Here is a 16364-nt window from a genome sequence, read left to right as displayed (position 1 = left end):
TCCTGACCCAGCCCCCTTTCCTGTCATTCTACCAACCTCATGGTAGAAGTAGAATGGTACCAAGGGACAGCTTGTAATTTTGTCCATTTCCTGGATCACCAATCGATGGCCATGCTTAGGAATTCATCTCCATGGTTCTAGTCCAATGGGTGGATGATCCTTCCCATAAACTAGGCTGGTCCTTGTATAATAGACACACAGTCCACTAGCAAGCCTGTACATGAAGTCTTTCCAACGTGGTAAGACCTATAGAGGCTGCATTCAATTGTACAGCCTTACAGAAGAAAGGATCACCCCTCTCCCCACCCCAAAGAGGACCTGAGTTGGACTTTTATGGTGGGACCTACATATACAAATACCCAAAGTCTCATCAGAGAAGTGACAGCATAGATAAACCAAGTGGGAAAACTTTTGAGATTAGCTGAAATGTTCTGATAACAAAGTTTTGAAATATGTGTGTGTGTGTGTGTGTGTGTGTGTGAGAGAGAGAGAGAGAGAGAGAGAGCAAAATAAGGTCCCTGTTAGATCTAATTAGGTTATAAAGAGATACCTGTAAAATGAAATGAATATTCCTTACTTTACCAATAGAGATTAACACATTCTTTGTAAGTGACAGACTTATAGTACTGTGTAGGCTAAATGTTTATTGATTGAGACATTGAGAGACACTGAGATATTGAATGACTTTCCCAGTATCACTCAGTCAAATAGGATATTAACTCAATCCAGGTCTTCCTGACTCCTCAGCCAGCTCTCTCAATACCACATGGCCCTTCAATTATTGTTATGTTCATAATTAACATTCAAAAATAATGAAAATCTTATTAAGAGAAAGGCTTGCGTTTGAATTCTCAAGTGGGCAGCTTAGATTCAGAGCCTGTCCTCCATTTGACCCTTGTGTACAATCCAGGCCTCTAACAAATCCTTTAGCATTCTCTTCCCTTGTTTTTGATCTTTTTAACTTTACCAAAGCCGTGTTTTCTGTTTCCAAGTGTTGTTCCTCAGAGGGGACTCCTTGACTGAGAGGAGGAAGGGGAGGACAAATGGAATAGACATTAGCTAACTAAGATTTTATAAGGCTGGTATAATATCAGAGTTTATGGGAAACTGGGCAGTAGACTGTTTCATTTGACTACCACCTGATGAATTGGGGGGCAGAGGAATAAAACCCTATTTCCTCCTGTCTGGATTTCACAAACATAATTTTTATTTATGCATTTTTGCAGCCACTCAGTTCTCATTGACATTTCCTCCCATTTTCACAAGCTCCCTTGGTTTCTTCCTCCTGAAACATCTCCCCCATATTTAATCTTCTTCCCTTCTGAACTATATCACAGACATGAAGTCAGGAGGACATTAAATGTCATTTTCTCTAATCCTCTAATTTTATAGATAGAGAAACAGAAACCCAGGGAGATGATTATTTATCCAAGATCACATATCTAGCTAATGTCAGGTCCAGGCTAAAGTCCACTAACTCCTAATTTTTACCCAGGGTGCTTTTTCACTGCCAGCCCATGTATATATGTATATGCATGTATAAATGTGTATTGTGTGAATACATAGAAAGATAATGGATATATACATGATAGGTAGATAAATAGATAGATAGATAGATATATAAATGAATAGAAGGATGGATAGATGGATAGATAGATAGATAGATAGATAGATAGATAAAGAGATAGAGAGATAGATGCCAGATTGCCTCTTCCAGAGTTATTGCACTGGTCTGTTGCTCCAAATGAAAATATGATTCAATACATATTTATTGTAATCTTACTTGGTGTCAAGTTTAATGCTCAGGGCTGATTGGACCATGGGAATATCTATAAAGCACTTTACATTTTACAAAGCACTTTACATACCTTATTTCATTTGAATCTCATACCAACCTTGTTGAGTCAAGTAATATAAACTTAGTCATCATCTCCATTTTAAATATGAGAAAACTGAGGCTTAAAAGACCCTATAATGTGCCTGTGGTCATGCATCTAGTAAGAGGAAGGGGAAGAATTTGAACCACTGAATAAAGAGTTTCAAGTCAAGGACACTATCCACTCTGCCATATCCCCTCTTAGTGATCTCTGATCCTTCCCTGAGTTCAGAGCAAGGAGTATAGGGCCCCCACACAAATAAGATTTTATGTGAGGATGGAGAAACGAAAGATAATGAAATACTCCCTCCATTGAAAGACTGCCCTATACCTCTGGACCTGACACCCCCCAAAACCCAAACTTCAATGGGAAGAACACTGGACAAGGAGGAAGAAGAATTAGCCTCTAACTGCTGCTCTCTCCCTTTCATTATCTATATGACTTCACAACTCACTTCCTTCTGCTTTATTTCCCAAGTAAGTAAAGTGATGGACTGATCTTAGATAATCTCTAAAATACCTGTCAACGATTTTGAAATCATTTCAGAATGATGATATATAACCAGGTCATGGGAAAAAGAGAAGGTCAACATTAGGCCAGTGAAAAGTACTTCTCTATTGGTGATGTCATATCAGATTCAGCTTTTATAGTCCAGTAAATTGCTCTTCCCACAGACTTCCTGACCAGTAGAGGCCAAGAGGGTAAAGTATAGGACATTCAGAGTCAATAGGACTTTGGGCTTTACTTCATAAGAATCCTGAAACTGAGAATAGATCCTGACCAAATATGATTGACAAGGTAGCCTCTATCTGTGTCCTCTGGTCCCTTGGGTGATTTTACTGTCTGTATATCATGTTTCCAGAACTATGCTAAGTACTGAGGTTACAAAGTCAAAAATGAAGCAATTCCTGCCTTCAAGGAGATAAAAATCTAATGGGAAAAACATTATTTAGATTTTGAAATATAAATACATAGAGATCTATATAGATTTATGTCTATTTTTAACCCTTAACTTCTGTCTTAGAATCAATACTGAGTATTGGTTCCAAAATAGAAGAGTGGTAAGAGCTAGGCAATGGAGGTTGAGTGACTTGCCCAGGGTCACACAGCTAGGAAGTATCTGAGGTCAAGTTGGAACACAGGACTTCCCTCCTCTAGGCCTGTCTCTCAATCCACTGAGCCATCTAAATGTCTCCTATTATTATAGACAAAGTTATGTAGATAGATGTTTTATATAGATCATTTTATATGGATACATAGAGGTCTAGATATTTTGATATAGATACATATAAATCTATACCTATTTTTACAAATAGTTATAATGATCTTAAGATACTATAGATAGAAATAAAGGTGTATATTTTTTTATACACATGCACACATATACACACACAAAATGAATTCAGAGTAGTTGAGACAGGCCCCCTGGTGAAAGACTGACAGGCAAAGAGGAACATTGGGTATACCATTTCTCTCATTGCTTTCCAAGTTCTTTTGTTATTAACACAAAAAGTTTACTTCTTTTTGAGAAAGATGATTTTTAGCCATGTTGCTGCTTGTCAGTCAGTGAGTCAACTAGCAATTATAAAGCTCCTACCAGGTGCAAGGAAGCACAGTGCTAGGTACTAGGGACAGAAAGAAAGGTAGAAACACTATCCCTGCCTGCAAGCAGCAAAGAATCTAATGGAGGCAACAACTTGCAAATAATTATGTGCCAACAAGTTATATACACGACAAATTGGGGGGGAAATCAACTGAAGAAAAGCATTAGCATCAAGTGACATCAAGAAAATGTGATATTTGAGAGAAGCCAAGGGGTCCAGGAGGCAAGGAATTCTAGGCAATGGAGGATAGCCAGTAAAACAGCCCAGAATTGGGAGATGGAAGTGTCACATTCGAGGACCAGCAAGGAAATCAATGTCATACGACTCCAGAGTTCATTGAGGGGCGTATGGCATAAGAAAACTAAAATGGCACCAGTGAGTTCTATCAAACATTCAGAGAACAGTTAATCCCAATACTATACAAACTATTTGACATAATAAGCAAAGAGGGAGTTCTACCAAACTCCTTTTACGACACAAACATGGTACTGATTCCAAAACCAGGCAGGTCAAAAACAGAGAAAGAAAACTATAGGCCAATCTCCCTAATGAATATAGATGCAAAAATCTTAAATAGGATACTAGCAAAAAGACTCCAGCAAGTGATCAGAAGGATCATTCACCATGATCAAGTAGGATTCATACCAGGGATGCAGGGCTGGTTCAACATTAGGAAAACCATCCACATAATTGACCACATCAACAAGCAAACTAGCAAGAACCACATGATTATCTCAATAGATGCAGAAAAAGCCTTTGATAAAATACAACACCCATTCCTATTAAAAACACTAGAAAGCATAGGAATAGAAGGGTCATTCCTAAAAATAATAAACAGTATATATCTAAAACCATCAGCTAATATCATCTGCAATGGGGATAAACTAGATGCATTCCCAATAAGATCAGGAGTGAAACAAGGATGCCCATTATCACCTCTATTATTTGACATCGTACTAGAAACACTAGCAGTAGCAATTAGAGAAGAAAAAGAAATTGAAGGCATCAAAATAGGCAAGGAGGAGACCAAGTTATCACTCTTTGCAGATGACATAATGGTCTACTTAAAGAATCCTAGAGATTCAACCAAAAAGCTAATTGAAATAATCAACAACTTTAGCAAAGTTGCAGGATACAAAATAAACCCACATAAGTCATCAGCTTTTCTATATATCTCCAACACAGCTCAGCAGCAAAAACTAGAAAGAGAAATCCCATTCAAAATCACCTTAGACAAAATAAAATACCTAGGAATCTACCTCCCGAGACAAACACAGGAACTATATGAACACAACTACAAAACACTCTCCACACAACTAAAACTAGACTTGAGTAATTGGAAAAACATTAACTGCTCATGGGTAGGACGAGCCAATATAATAAAAATGACCATCCTACTCAAACTTATTTATCTATTTAGTGCCATACCCATGGAACTCCCAAAAAATTTCTTTATTGATTTGGAAAAAACCATAACAAAGTTCATTTGGAATAACAAAAGATCAAGGATATCCAGGGAAATAATGAAAAAAAAAAACACAAATGAGGGGGGCCTAGCAGTCCCAGACCTCAAACTATATTACAAAGCAGCAGTCATCAAAACAATTTGGTACTGGCTAAGAGACAGAAAGGAGGATCAGTGGAATAGACTGGGGGCAAGTGACCTCAGCCAGATAGTATACGATAAACCCAAAGATCCCAGGTCTTGGGACAAAAATCCACTATTCGATAAGAACTGCTGGGAAAATTGGAAGACAGTGTGGGAGAGATTAGGAATTGATCAACACCTCACACCCTACACCAAGATAAATTCAAAATGGGTGAAAGACTTAAACATAAAGAAGGAAACCATAAGTAAATTGGGTAAACACAGAATAGTATACATGTCAGACCTTTGGGAGGGGAAAGACTTTAAAACCAAGCAAGACAGAAAGAATCACAAAATGTAAAATAAATAATTTCAACTACATCAAATTAAAAGGCTTTTGTACAAACAAAACCAATGTAACTAAAATCAGAAGGAAAACAACAAATTGGGAAAAAATCTTCATAAAAACCTCTGACAAAGGTTTAATTACTCAAATTTATAAAGAGCTAAATCAATTGTACAAAAAATCAAGCCATTCCCCAATTGATAAATGGGCAAGGGACATGGATAGGCAGTTTTCAGATAAAGAAATCAAAACTATTAATAAGCACATGAAGAAGTGCTCCACATCTCTTATAATCAGAGAGATGCAAATCAAAACAACTCTGAGGTATCACCTCACACCTAGCAGATTGGCTAACATGACAGTTATAGAAAGTAATGAATGCTGGAGGGGATGTGGCAAAGTAGGGACATTAATTCATTGCTGGTGGAGTTGTGAACTGATCCAGCCATTCTGGAGGGCAATTTGGAACTATGCACAAAGGGCGATAAAAGAATGTCTACCCTTTGATCCAGACATAGCACTGCTGGGTTTGTACCCCAAAGAGATAAGGGACAAAAAGACTTGTACAAAAATATTCATAGCTGCACTCTTTGTGGTGGCCAAAAATTGGAAAACGAGGGGATGCCCATCAATTGGGGAATGGCTGAACAAATTGTGGTATATGTTGGTGATGGAATATTATTGTGCAAAAAGGAATAATAAAGTGGAGGAGTTCCATGGAGACTGGAACGACCTCCAGGAAGTGATGCAGAATGAAAGGAGCAGAACCAGGAGAACATTATACACAGAGACTAATACACTGTGATACAATCGAAGGTAATGGACTTCTCCATTAGGGGCAGTGTAATGTCCCTGCACAATCTGCAGGGATCAAGGAGAAAAAACACTATCCATAAGCAGAGGACAAACTGCGGGAGTAGAAACACCGAGGAAAAGCAACTGCCTGACTACAATGGCTGAGGGGACATGACAGAGGAGAGACTCTAAACGAACACTCTAATGCAAATACTAACAACATGGCAATGGGTTCGAATCAAGAACACATGTGATACCAGTGGAATCACGCGTCGGCCACGGGGGGGGGGGGGGGGAGGGAGGAAAAGAAAATGATCTTTGTCTTTAATGAAAAATGCATGAAAATGATAAAATTAAATACTATAAAATTAAAAAAAAAGAAAACTAAAATGGTAGGAAGGGAGGCTTTCAAAGTCAAAAAGAGGCTTTTAAATTTAATCTTGGGGATAATAAGGAATATCTAGAGTTTACTGAATGGAGATTTGACATGATTATATCTGCTTGCCATTGTTTCTTCTAAGAGTCTCAAGATGGTTTCCATTCCTGATCTTCTTTGTAGATTGTAAAATGTTAGCTCTTTAAGGGACCTTAGAACACAAAATATTGGAGCAAAAAGGGAACTTAGAACATGAATTATTAATCCAGAAAATTACTTTGGAACACAAAATATCTGGGCTCAAATGGAACTTAGATCATGGATTGTGAATGCCGAAAGGGACCTTAGGACACAGAATGTTAAAACAACAACAACAACAAAAAAAAATCAAATGTTGTTTAGAACTGAAAGGAATCTTAGAGATCATCTCATCCAATCAATCCTTTCTCTTAAGGATGAGGAAACTGAAGCTTAGAAGTAGAACTCAGGGCTCATCCTACCAGGCTAGTGCTCTTTCCATTAAACTACAATGCTTCTCTATATTGTTGCACCTCAATTAATTTACAGATAGCCTGAGTAAAGAGGCATGATAGCATAGTGGGTAGAAAGAACTATCATCTAGGAGCCAGACAAATCTGGGTTCTGATATATACTGGCCATATAAGCCTCAGTCAATCTTCAGTGCTCTGGGTAATTCTCTAAGGCTGTTGTATTTGTATTCCTAGCACTTAGCATGTGCTTGTCACATTGTATAAGCTCAATAAATGTGTTTTACCATTCATTCATTAATTCATTCAACCATAAGATTAACTTTGAATTTGAAGGCAAAAGACTTTAGTTCATATCCTGATTCTTATTTACTGTGTGACCAAGGGAAGTAATTTAACTTTTCACCCTCAGTTTCCAAATCCACAAAATGGAAATGACAATGTGGATGTTACTTCCCTCAGAGGGTGGTTGTGAAGAAAACAGCCTGCAAATCTCAAATTGGTACATAAATGTGAGTTGTTCTTATTAGATTACATTAATATTATTATTATATCCTCTGCATGTGCCAGAGAAGAACATCTGGTTACCTTATGGAGGGATGCCTGCTCATATTTTAATGATGTTTCTACTTGAGAGAGAACATCTCTTAGATCAAATTACAAGGGTAATGTGGTTAATTTAAAAAGGGAAAGACAGAGGAAGAAGAGACAGACAGACAGACAAAGAAGACAGACAGAAAACAGACAGACAAAGGGCAGAGAGTCAGAGAGACAGAAACAGATAGAGATAAGAGACAGAAAGAGAAGAGAGCGGCAGAGAGAGATAGAGGGAAAAAGAAAGGTACAAAGAGGAAGTCAGAGAATACATACAGCAACTAATGTTGAGATGCATGTTGAAGTCTTCAGCCAACAGCTATAGTTTTAGGGGAAGTGGAAAAAGGACAGGTTCCTGGAACCACAGAATGTTGTAGTAAATAGGAAATGATCTTGGAGATCATTTGTTCCGTGCTCCTCTGTTGTGGATCAATCATTAGCTTTTATGAAGTGCCTACTATGTATCAGGGACTGTGTTAAGCACAAAGCATACAAAGAAAGGACTCTGGAGTCTGACTTCTCTGACTTCCTGGATCCTACCCTTGGCTCTGACTTTTATGAGCTGTGAGACCTTAAGCAAAGATTCTCCAACATTTCTGAATCTGTTTCCTATTTATCAAATGGGCAGAATCATACCTTTCTAGGGTAGTGATTGGGATTCAAGGAAACTGGGAACTTTGGATACAAAAATACTTTGGATCTTCCAGGAATATATAGAGGAGTAATTGGTATAAATCCTAATAATATCTACCTAAGAACTGTGTTCTGTTCAAAGGCTGTTTTCATAATTCACATTCACATAAGCAGAGGTAGTTGTGGGTTAGCAAAGAGAGATCTGGCTGGACACTTGGGAAGATCGGAGTTAGCGTCCTGCCTATGAGCTTGTACTGACTGCATAAGCTTTGGCAAGTCACCTAATTTCTCAGTGGCCCCAAGCTAAGATTAACAATTGCAGAAGTACTGGTTTGCATGGATAGGAGGAGTTTCCTGCCGTGGATTGCTCCATATCAATGAAATCCTAGGTCCAGTCAAAAATATATCTGGCACTTTAAGTTTTGCAAAGTGAATTTCTCCTCCAATAACTGTCCAAGGGTTCCTTTATATTGGGCTATTCATACAGTGCTGACTCAGGGAGACTAGGGTTCAAATTCTGCCTCCAATATGAAAACGATTAGAGGTCATAAGGCAAAAAAAGATAGACTGTTAAAAGATTATGGTGAGGGAAAGCTAGAAGGACACTGGATAGAGTGCCAGAACTGGAGAGATGTCCAGGGTTCACATCTGACCTCAGATACTTTCCTAGCTGTGTGACCTTGGGTAAGAGTCGTGATTGCCTAGCCATTGCTGCTCTTCTGTTTTTGAAGTGATACTAAGACAGAAGGTAAAGGTTTAAAAAAAAATTATAAGAATGAAATTTCATTGTTCATGTATATGGAAATAGAACATTGTCGGTGATTAGAAGTCCAAAAATAAGGCCAAATTACTTAACTTCTGTCAGTCTCAGTTTCCTCATCTGTAAAATAAGGATAACAGTTTTATAAAAGAATTATTGTGAGGACTAACAGATATATATATATATATATAAAGTATTTTTTAAATAGCACTTAAAACACTATATAATGCTAGACATTATCATCACCATCATCATCATCATCATATATAGGGGTAGCTAGATGGTGCAGTAAATAGACCACTGTGCCTGGAGGCAGAAACACCCAAGTTCAAATCTGGCCTTAGATATTATTTAGCTGTGTGACCTTGAAAAAGTCACTTAACCCTGTTTGCCTCAGTTTTCTCATCAATAAAGTGATCTGGAGAAGGAAATGGCAATCTCCTACAGTATCTTTGCCAAGAAAACTCCCAAAAGGAGTCACAAAGAGTTGAATATAGCTAAAAAATATTAAAATGCTGAAATATACTTAAATGCTTATTTTCTCCCACATTAAAATACAAGCTTCTTGAAAATCAGAATAGTTTTAATCTTTATCTCTATGTCCTTAGCACCTGGAAGAGTGCATTGCACATTACAAAAACCTGGGAGAAAATGATTATTGATTGATTAATCATTGGATTTATTGATAAAGTCCAATCATTGAATTAAAAAGGAGTGGAAATTCAGTTTTCAAGTGGAAAACCATTAGCTGATTTTCACTGAAACCTTTTCATCCTATTTTTATTTCTTTTTGAAAGATAATTTTTTGAATAACAAAAATTAATTTTCTCTCCATCTTACTTCCCCTCCTCCTTTTCTTCCCCCCAAAATCTAGAAAAGCAAAACCCTTATAACAAATATACAGTCAAATAAAACAAATCCCCATATTGACCACATTCAAAAATGTATGCCTCATTCCACATCTTGATTTCATCACTTCTTGCTCAGGAAGTGGGCAGCAAATTTAATCATCAGACCTCTGGAATCATGACTGGTCAATGAAAAGAATCTTTCAAGTTTGTTCATTTTTTGTAATATTGTTGCAATAGTATAAATTGTTCCATTTTTTCTTAATTCATTCTGTGTTGGGTTTCTCTGAAACTATCCCCTTTGTTGAGTATTCTGGCACAATGGAGTGGGGAAAGGGGGAAGAGAGGCACTTCTATAATACCTACTATGTGCTTTCCAAATATTTTCTTATGTGATCAGTACAGTAGTATTTTATTATAATTATATGCCGTAATTATTTAATCTGCTTTTTTAAAAATCTGCTTTTCAGCCTAGAGTTGCTGGCTGATGTCCAATATGCCTTTGGACTACCCTTCCATCCTCAGTACAAACAACAGTTTACTCTGGAAGAAAAAAACCTGTCATTGAAAATAATGCAGTATTTCAGCAATTTCATCAAGACAGGGTAAGCATACATCCTTCCTGGGGGTCTGTGGGCAGTTCTATGGCCCCATGCCATAGTGAGTAGCAGACAGCATTCGCCCAGACCAAAGAACTTCCAACCCTGACCTCAACGGTCCAGATTTTTAGCCAGTCAAAGTCAGAGTCAGGGTGGTCTCCAGGGTGCCTTCTCCTTCGTGTCCTTCCAGTCTGTGCATATCATGGGAATTACTTGTTCTAAGAGGAAAAATACAAGTCCCAAACTGGCTATGTCACACCCATTCATGCTCTAACTGACAATTCAGAAGTTTTCTTTCACTGACAGATGGTGACCCAGATATAAGATCAAACAAGCAAAAAACCAATTTAGGAAAAATTAAACACATCACGAAGTCAGTATTCCTTTGCTTAGCTCAGCCACAGCCCAATGAATGAGTTAATATGAGAATACAATCCCCAGTTTTACAGAGGATCTGTTATTGTTGTTTAGTCATTTTCAGTCATGTCCCACTCTTTATGAACCCTTTTGAGGGTCTTCTTGGCAAAAATACTGGAGTAGTGTATCATTGCTTTCTCTAGCTCATTTTACAGATGAGATAACTGAGGCAAACAAGATTAAGCAACTTGTTCAAGGTTACATAGCTAGTAAGATTCAAATTCAGAAAGATTAGCCTTCCTTACTTCAGGCCTGGTATTCTATCCACCTAACTGTCCCCTACTGAAGATAATGATGGCTAAATGGTATAATATAAAAAATGTAGTTCTTGCACCGTTTCTGCTACTACTGTGGCTATGTAACCTAGAGCTAATCATTTCTGCCTGCCTTCCTTCCTTGCTACTTTCCATGCTTCCTCGCTTCCTTCCTTCCCACCTTCCCTCCTTCCTTCTTTCTCACCTTCCCTCTTTCCCTCCTTCCTTCCCTCCTTCCTTCTTCCCTTACTTCCCTCCTCCTTTCCCACCTACCCTCTTTCCTTCTTTCCTTCCTTCCTTCCTTCCTTCCTTCCTTCCTTCCTTCCTTCCTTCCTTCCTCCCTTCCTTCCTTCTTTCCTCCCTCCCTTCCTTCTTTCCTTTCTTTTTTCCTTTTTAGGCAGTCATTCCTATCTCACCTAGAGTAGACGTGCAGTGAGCATTCATGGTTCCAGTACCACTGGCAATCCCATTAGCATAAGAGCTTTAACCTGTCCCATCTCCAACACAGACCAGTCTACTCTTTCTTCAGCAGCCAAGTAGATCCCAACATTGGGGGTTGGGGTGAGGAAGGTAGAAAACCATATTGGTGCTAAGGCTAGGATTAGTGTATTCACAAGCAATCCAACAGCTTCAGCCCTGCCAGGAGCTGAGAGTGTCTGTGCCACCACAACCAGCTCATCAGTTTTCTGGTCCTTAGTTTCCTCATTTGTAATATGAAAAGTTGGACCAGAAGATCTCTAATGGCCTTAGTAACTGACTCCTCATTATTTTTCTTTTACCCAGAAATCCCAATTATCCTTATGACTTCTCTAGGAAGATACTAGAGACTACAGCCTTGTGGCCAGAATTCCTACCCCACACTAATGGCGATAACTACAAAGAATTCAGTCCTGGACTTCCAAACCAGCGGGGATTGAAAAAAGCCGAATGTTCCTTCTGGTCTAAGTACATCCAAACACTGAAAGCATCTACAGGTAAATGCACTGAGTGTGGGACTCAGTTTGAAATAGGATATTAATTTAGCCTTGTCACCAGGTCAAGTGAACAAGCATTTATGTATGTTCCAGCACGGAACTGAGGGCTGAGGACACAAAATCAAAAATAAAAACAAAATAAGAAAGATAAATAAGTAGATTAAATGAATAAATAATGAACACAAATCCAGTCGCTGCAAACTCTCCATGAATTAGTAAGTGGTCTTTGACCTTTTAATCAACCTCATGATCTGCCTCTCCAAATTTAGGAGATTAGTCTTCAGCTGACTCACCTCAAGTCTGCAAGGGTGACTTTCCAACTTAGTATAACCAGCCAACAATTAATAATAACAACAGGATTTGTAGAGAGTTTCAAGGTTTATTAAGCATTTTACAAACATCATCTTGTTTTATCCTCACAAACTCTACCTGGGAAGTAGTTGCTACTATTATCCCCATTTTACAGAAAAGGAAATTGAGGCAGATAATGATTAAGTGACTTGCTCAGGATCCAAAAACAAGTATCTGAGGTTAGATTTGAACTCAGGTCTCTCCTGTCTCCAGGACTAGTACCACCAGCTGCCCCAGCATAACTATGTAACTGTGAGTGAGTTGCTATATCAAATCATAAAATGGTTATAAAAACTCCTCTATAAACCATGAAGTTCTTTACCAGTGAAAGATTTTAATATTAACTCTGTGTTAGCTGGCTGTGTGATCCCAGGCAAGTCACTTTCCCTAGGTAGACTTCAGTTTCTTCATTTGGATGAGATGATCTCTGAACTCCTTTTCAACTCATTCTATGATTCTAGAAATGAGCATGACAATGATAAGGACAACTAATCTTTTTATAACACTTCAAAACTTGCAGAACACTTTGCATATTTTGCCTCATTTACTAAGCACTAAGCCTGGTTCTCTCTGCAGTGATTCTAGGGGTTGAGAGCAGAGGGAAGGAACTCTGGGATGGGTTGGTTATGGAAAGAACCCTGGCTATGGAGTCAGAAGACATTGCTTCGAATCCTGACTTTGAAATTTACTTTGGACAAATTACTCTGCCTCTCTGGCCTCAGTTTCCTTATCTGTAAGATCAATTAGAATTTGATGGTCTCCGAAGGTCTATTCATTTTAAAGTTTCTGTGGCCATATGGCCTGGTAAAGGACATTTCCATGGAGGAAAAGAGCCCAGGGCTGGGACTGGAAAGACAAGTAGGATTTCTTTTTTTAAAAACCTTACCTTCCATCTTAGAATCAATACAAGGTATCAGTTCCAAAGCAAAAGAACTGAAAGTACTAGGCAATGGAGGTGAAGTGACTTCCCTGGTGTCATGCCACTAGGAAGTGTCTGAGGCCAGATTTGAACCTAGGACCTTCCATCTTCATGCCTGGCTCTCTATCCAAGGAGCCACCATGCTTCCCCAACAAATAGGAATTCAATGAATAGAAAAGAGATAGAAGGACTTCAAACTGTATGAGCAAAGGCATCAAGGTGGCAGAAAGTATTCCCGAGAAATCTTCATATGAGATCATTAAAGAAAAGGTGGAGGGGGCAGCTGGATGGTTCAAGTGGATTGAGAGCAAGACCTAGAGATGGGAAGTCCCTGGAAACATTTGTGTCTGGGGCCATTTGCCTTTAGCTGTCAATGGGCAGTATGACTTCTACTCCACTTCCGGGGCTGGAAGCCAGCCCTCAGCTCTCTGCCTGGGCAGATGTTGAAGCAAACTGAAGAGAGCAATGGCTACGGGTCTAGCAAAGGGAAAGTGCAGGACGAAATATGAGAAGTTCTGGGATTGAATTCTGAATCTGCCACTTATTTAGCTGTGTGACAATAAGCAAATAAATCACTCGGACTCTTGGGTCTTCAGTTTTTCCATCTGTACGATGAGAATTTAGAATGTATGATCTCTAAAGTCCTTTCCAGCTCTGATGCACACCAAGTTCTATATTCTACCATTTGATGTTGTAAGGTCTCATCCACCTCCAACATTTTCTCTTCTGAGGGTCTTCCAAGTCTGATTCCACGTTGTCACATCATTACCTGTTTCCCCTCTTTTTTTTTTCAGGTGAAGCTGAGAGCCAACAGCCATTGGTGGCAGAAGAGGAGCTTGGGTCTGTGGAGCTCCAATCACACCTCGGTGTCCCTGAGGAGGGTCAAAAAAGCTACAGCAAATAACGAGAATGTCACACTGAGAATCATTGATTTAAATCATATTTGGCTATTTCTCATAGCTACAAAGATCGTCTCTCTTTCTCCCCCATCACTGTGCCACCTTTATGTCTCTAATAACAATTCATCATGCATGAATAAATAAATTTGCATAAACAAATAATAATTGTGAGTTTGATTTCTTTAAAAGGGATTATCTATTACAAGGACTTATTTTTCCTCAATGAGTTTTTAATTCTTGTCCACCATTCTCCCATCATGCTTTGAGACAAATAGCTTCCCTACATTCCCTGATTCCACCACAGTTGTGGGTGATATAGTAGAATGAAGACAGATCAGGGAATTAGGGTGCTGCCTTATAGCCCCTAAATGACTACTTGTTAGCCTTTAGACTGTGAGAAAATAATCTAAGTACTCCCAATCCATTTCCTCATGTGAAAATAGAGGATCAATTGAGATAGATAGGTAGGGCACAGGACCTGGGGTCAGGAAGATGTGAGTTCAGATCTTGCCTCAAATACTTATTGAGCAAGTCGCTTTACCCTATTTGCCTCAGTTTCCTCATCTGTAAAATGAACTGGAGAAGGAAATGGCAAATTGCCATTCTAATAGCTTTTCCAAGAAAATCCCAAATCAGTTCACAAAGAGTCAGACATGACTGAAAATGACTGACTAACAAAATTGAAGCTAATCTTCCTGGTAGTTGATCTCATGGGGTCACTGTGAAGGTCAGACAAGGTGATGGGTAAGAAAACACCTTGTCAGGAGTAAAGTATTAGCATGACGTGTGATGAGGTCATTGAGAGCCCTAGCTCTGCTCCTGACGCCTGGGGGTAACCAGCAAATCATTTAACTGCTTTAGTTTCCTTATTTGTAACTGAAAGCTGCCCCCCCCCTTTTTTTAATGGCAAGGATAAAAGCACAGATGGCTTTGCCTCTCAGATTTTTAGGAGCCTTGAAGCTGAGAGGGACAACTAACAATTTGGATGACCAAATTTTGTTCCAAGAATATCTTACGGACTAGAAGAATGGGCTGTGAATTCACATTAAATTTAATAAAAATAAATATAAAGTCTAACACTTGTATTTTACAAATCAGCTTCACAAGTACAAAATCAGGGAGCCAGGGCTAGACACCCATTTGTGGAATAAAAGCCTGAGGGTTCATAGATCATAGAGTAATATTTTAAGTTTCTTGAGTGTAGGGACTATTTTTTGCCTCTTTTTGTATCCTTAAGTAGCACAATACCCGGTACACAATAGGTGTTTAATAAATGTTTATTGATTGAATGGTTGGTTTAAAATTGGAAGGGATCTAGAAGAAGATTGGTGATGGTTCTACTACCCTCTAAACTGGTCAAACCACATCTACAAATAGGTTCTTTTTAGTCTTGGGGTGCTATATTTTAGAAAGGATTTAGAATGGATAGCAAATGAGAATCCACATAGATAAGGCAAACTAATATGATGTAAGAATTTAAAACTAAGCAATCTGAATATAAATCAATTTTTTAATTATTAGGGACCCAGCATTTTTGTTAAAAGAATGTATAGTCTAGATGATTGAACAAATGTAATAACTTTCTCCAAGTATTTGAAAGACTATCACATGAAAAAGATATCCAATTTATATAGAACTCTAGCACCAATGGTGGACATTGCCAAGTGGTACTCCATTTAAGAGAAAACTCCTTAATCAGAATTCTCCAAAAATAAAATGGGAAGCCTTGAGAGATAATGACTTTTGCATCATTGAAGGGCATCATATAGAAGTCAAGAACAGGGGGCAGCTGGGTAGCTCAGTAGATTGAGAGACAGACCTAGAGATGGGAGGTCCTGGGTTCAAATCTGGACTTAGACTCTCTCACCTGGGTGACCCTGGGCAAGTCACTTAACCCTCATTGACTAGCCTTTACCACTCTTTTGCCTTAGAATTAATACACAGTATTGATTCTAAGACAGAAGGTAAGGGTTTTTTAAAAATAGAATAAGTCAGGAACAGCATAGAAAGCGTTCTTGTTTAGATGGCCCAACCTGTGAGGT

The 16364-nt window shown here is 38.5% G+C and overlaps 1 protein-coding gene across 1 annotated transcript in view; it reads left to right on the top strand.

Annotated features, from left to right (window-relative positions):
• Nucleotides 1–14487, top strand: part of TG (thyroglobulin) — a 384892-nt gene extending 370405 nt beyond the window's left edge. Inside the window, exons 46-48 of the mRNA XM_056821020.1 lie at nucleotides 10380–10514; nucleotides 11963–12153; nucleotides 14218–14487. Coding sequence (XP_056676998.1) covers nucleotides 10380–10514; nucleotides 11963–12153; nucleotides 14218–14327 — 436 coding nt within the window. The 3' untranslated portion in view covers nucleotides 14328–14487. The remainder of the gene's footprint in view (nucleotides 1–10379; nucleotides 10515–11962; nucleotides 12154–14217) is intronic.
• The last annotated feature ends 1877 nt before the right edge of the window (nucleotides 14488–16364 follow it).

Source organism: Monodelphis domestica, chromosome 3, assembly GCF_027887165.1.
Source record: "Monodelphis domestica isolate mMonDom1 chromosome 3, mMonDom1.pri, whole genome shotgun sequence".
Classification (NCBI taxonomy): domain Eukaryota; kingdom Metazoa; phylum Chordata; class Mammalia; order Didelphimorphia; family Didelphidae; genus Monodelphis; species Monodelphis domestica.
The sequence above is the reverse complement of the archived record's forward strand: the minus strand, read 5'-3'. Positions and strand labels throughout refer to the sequence as shown.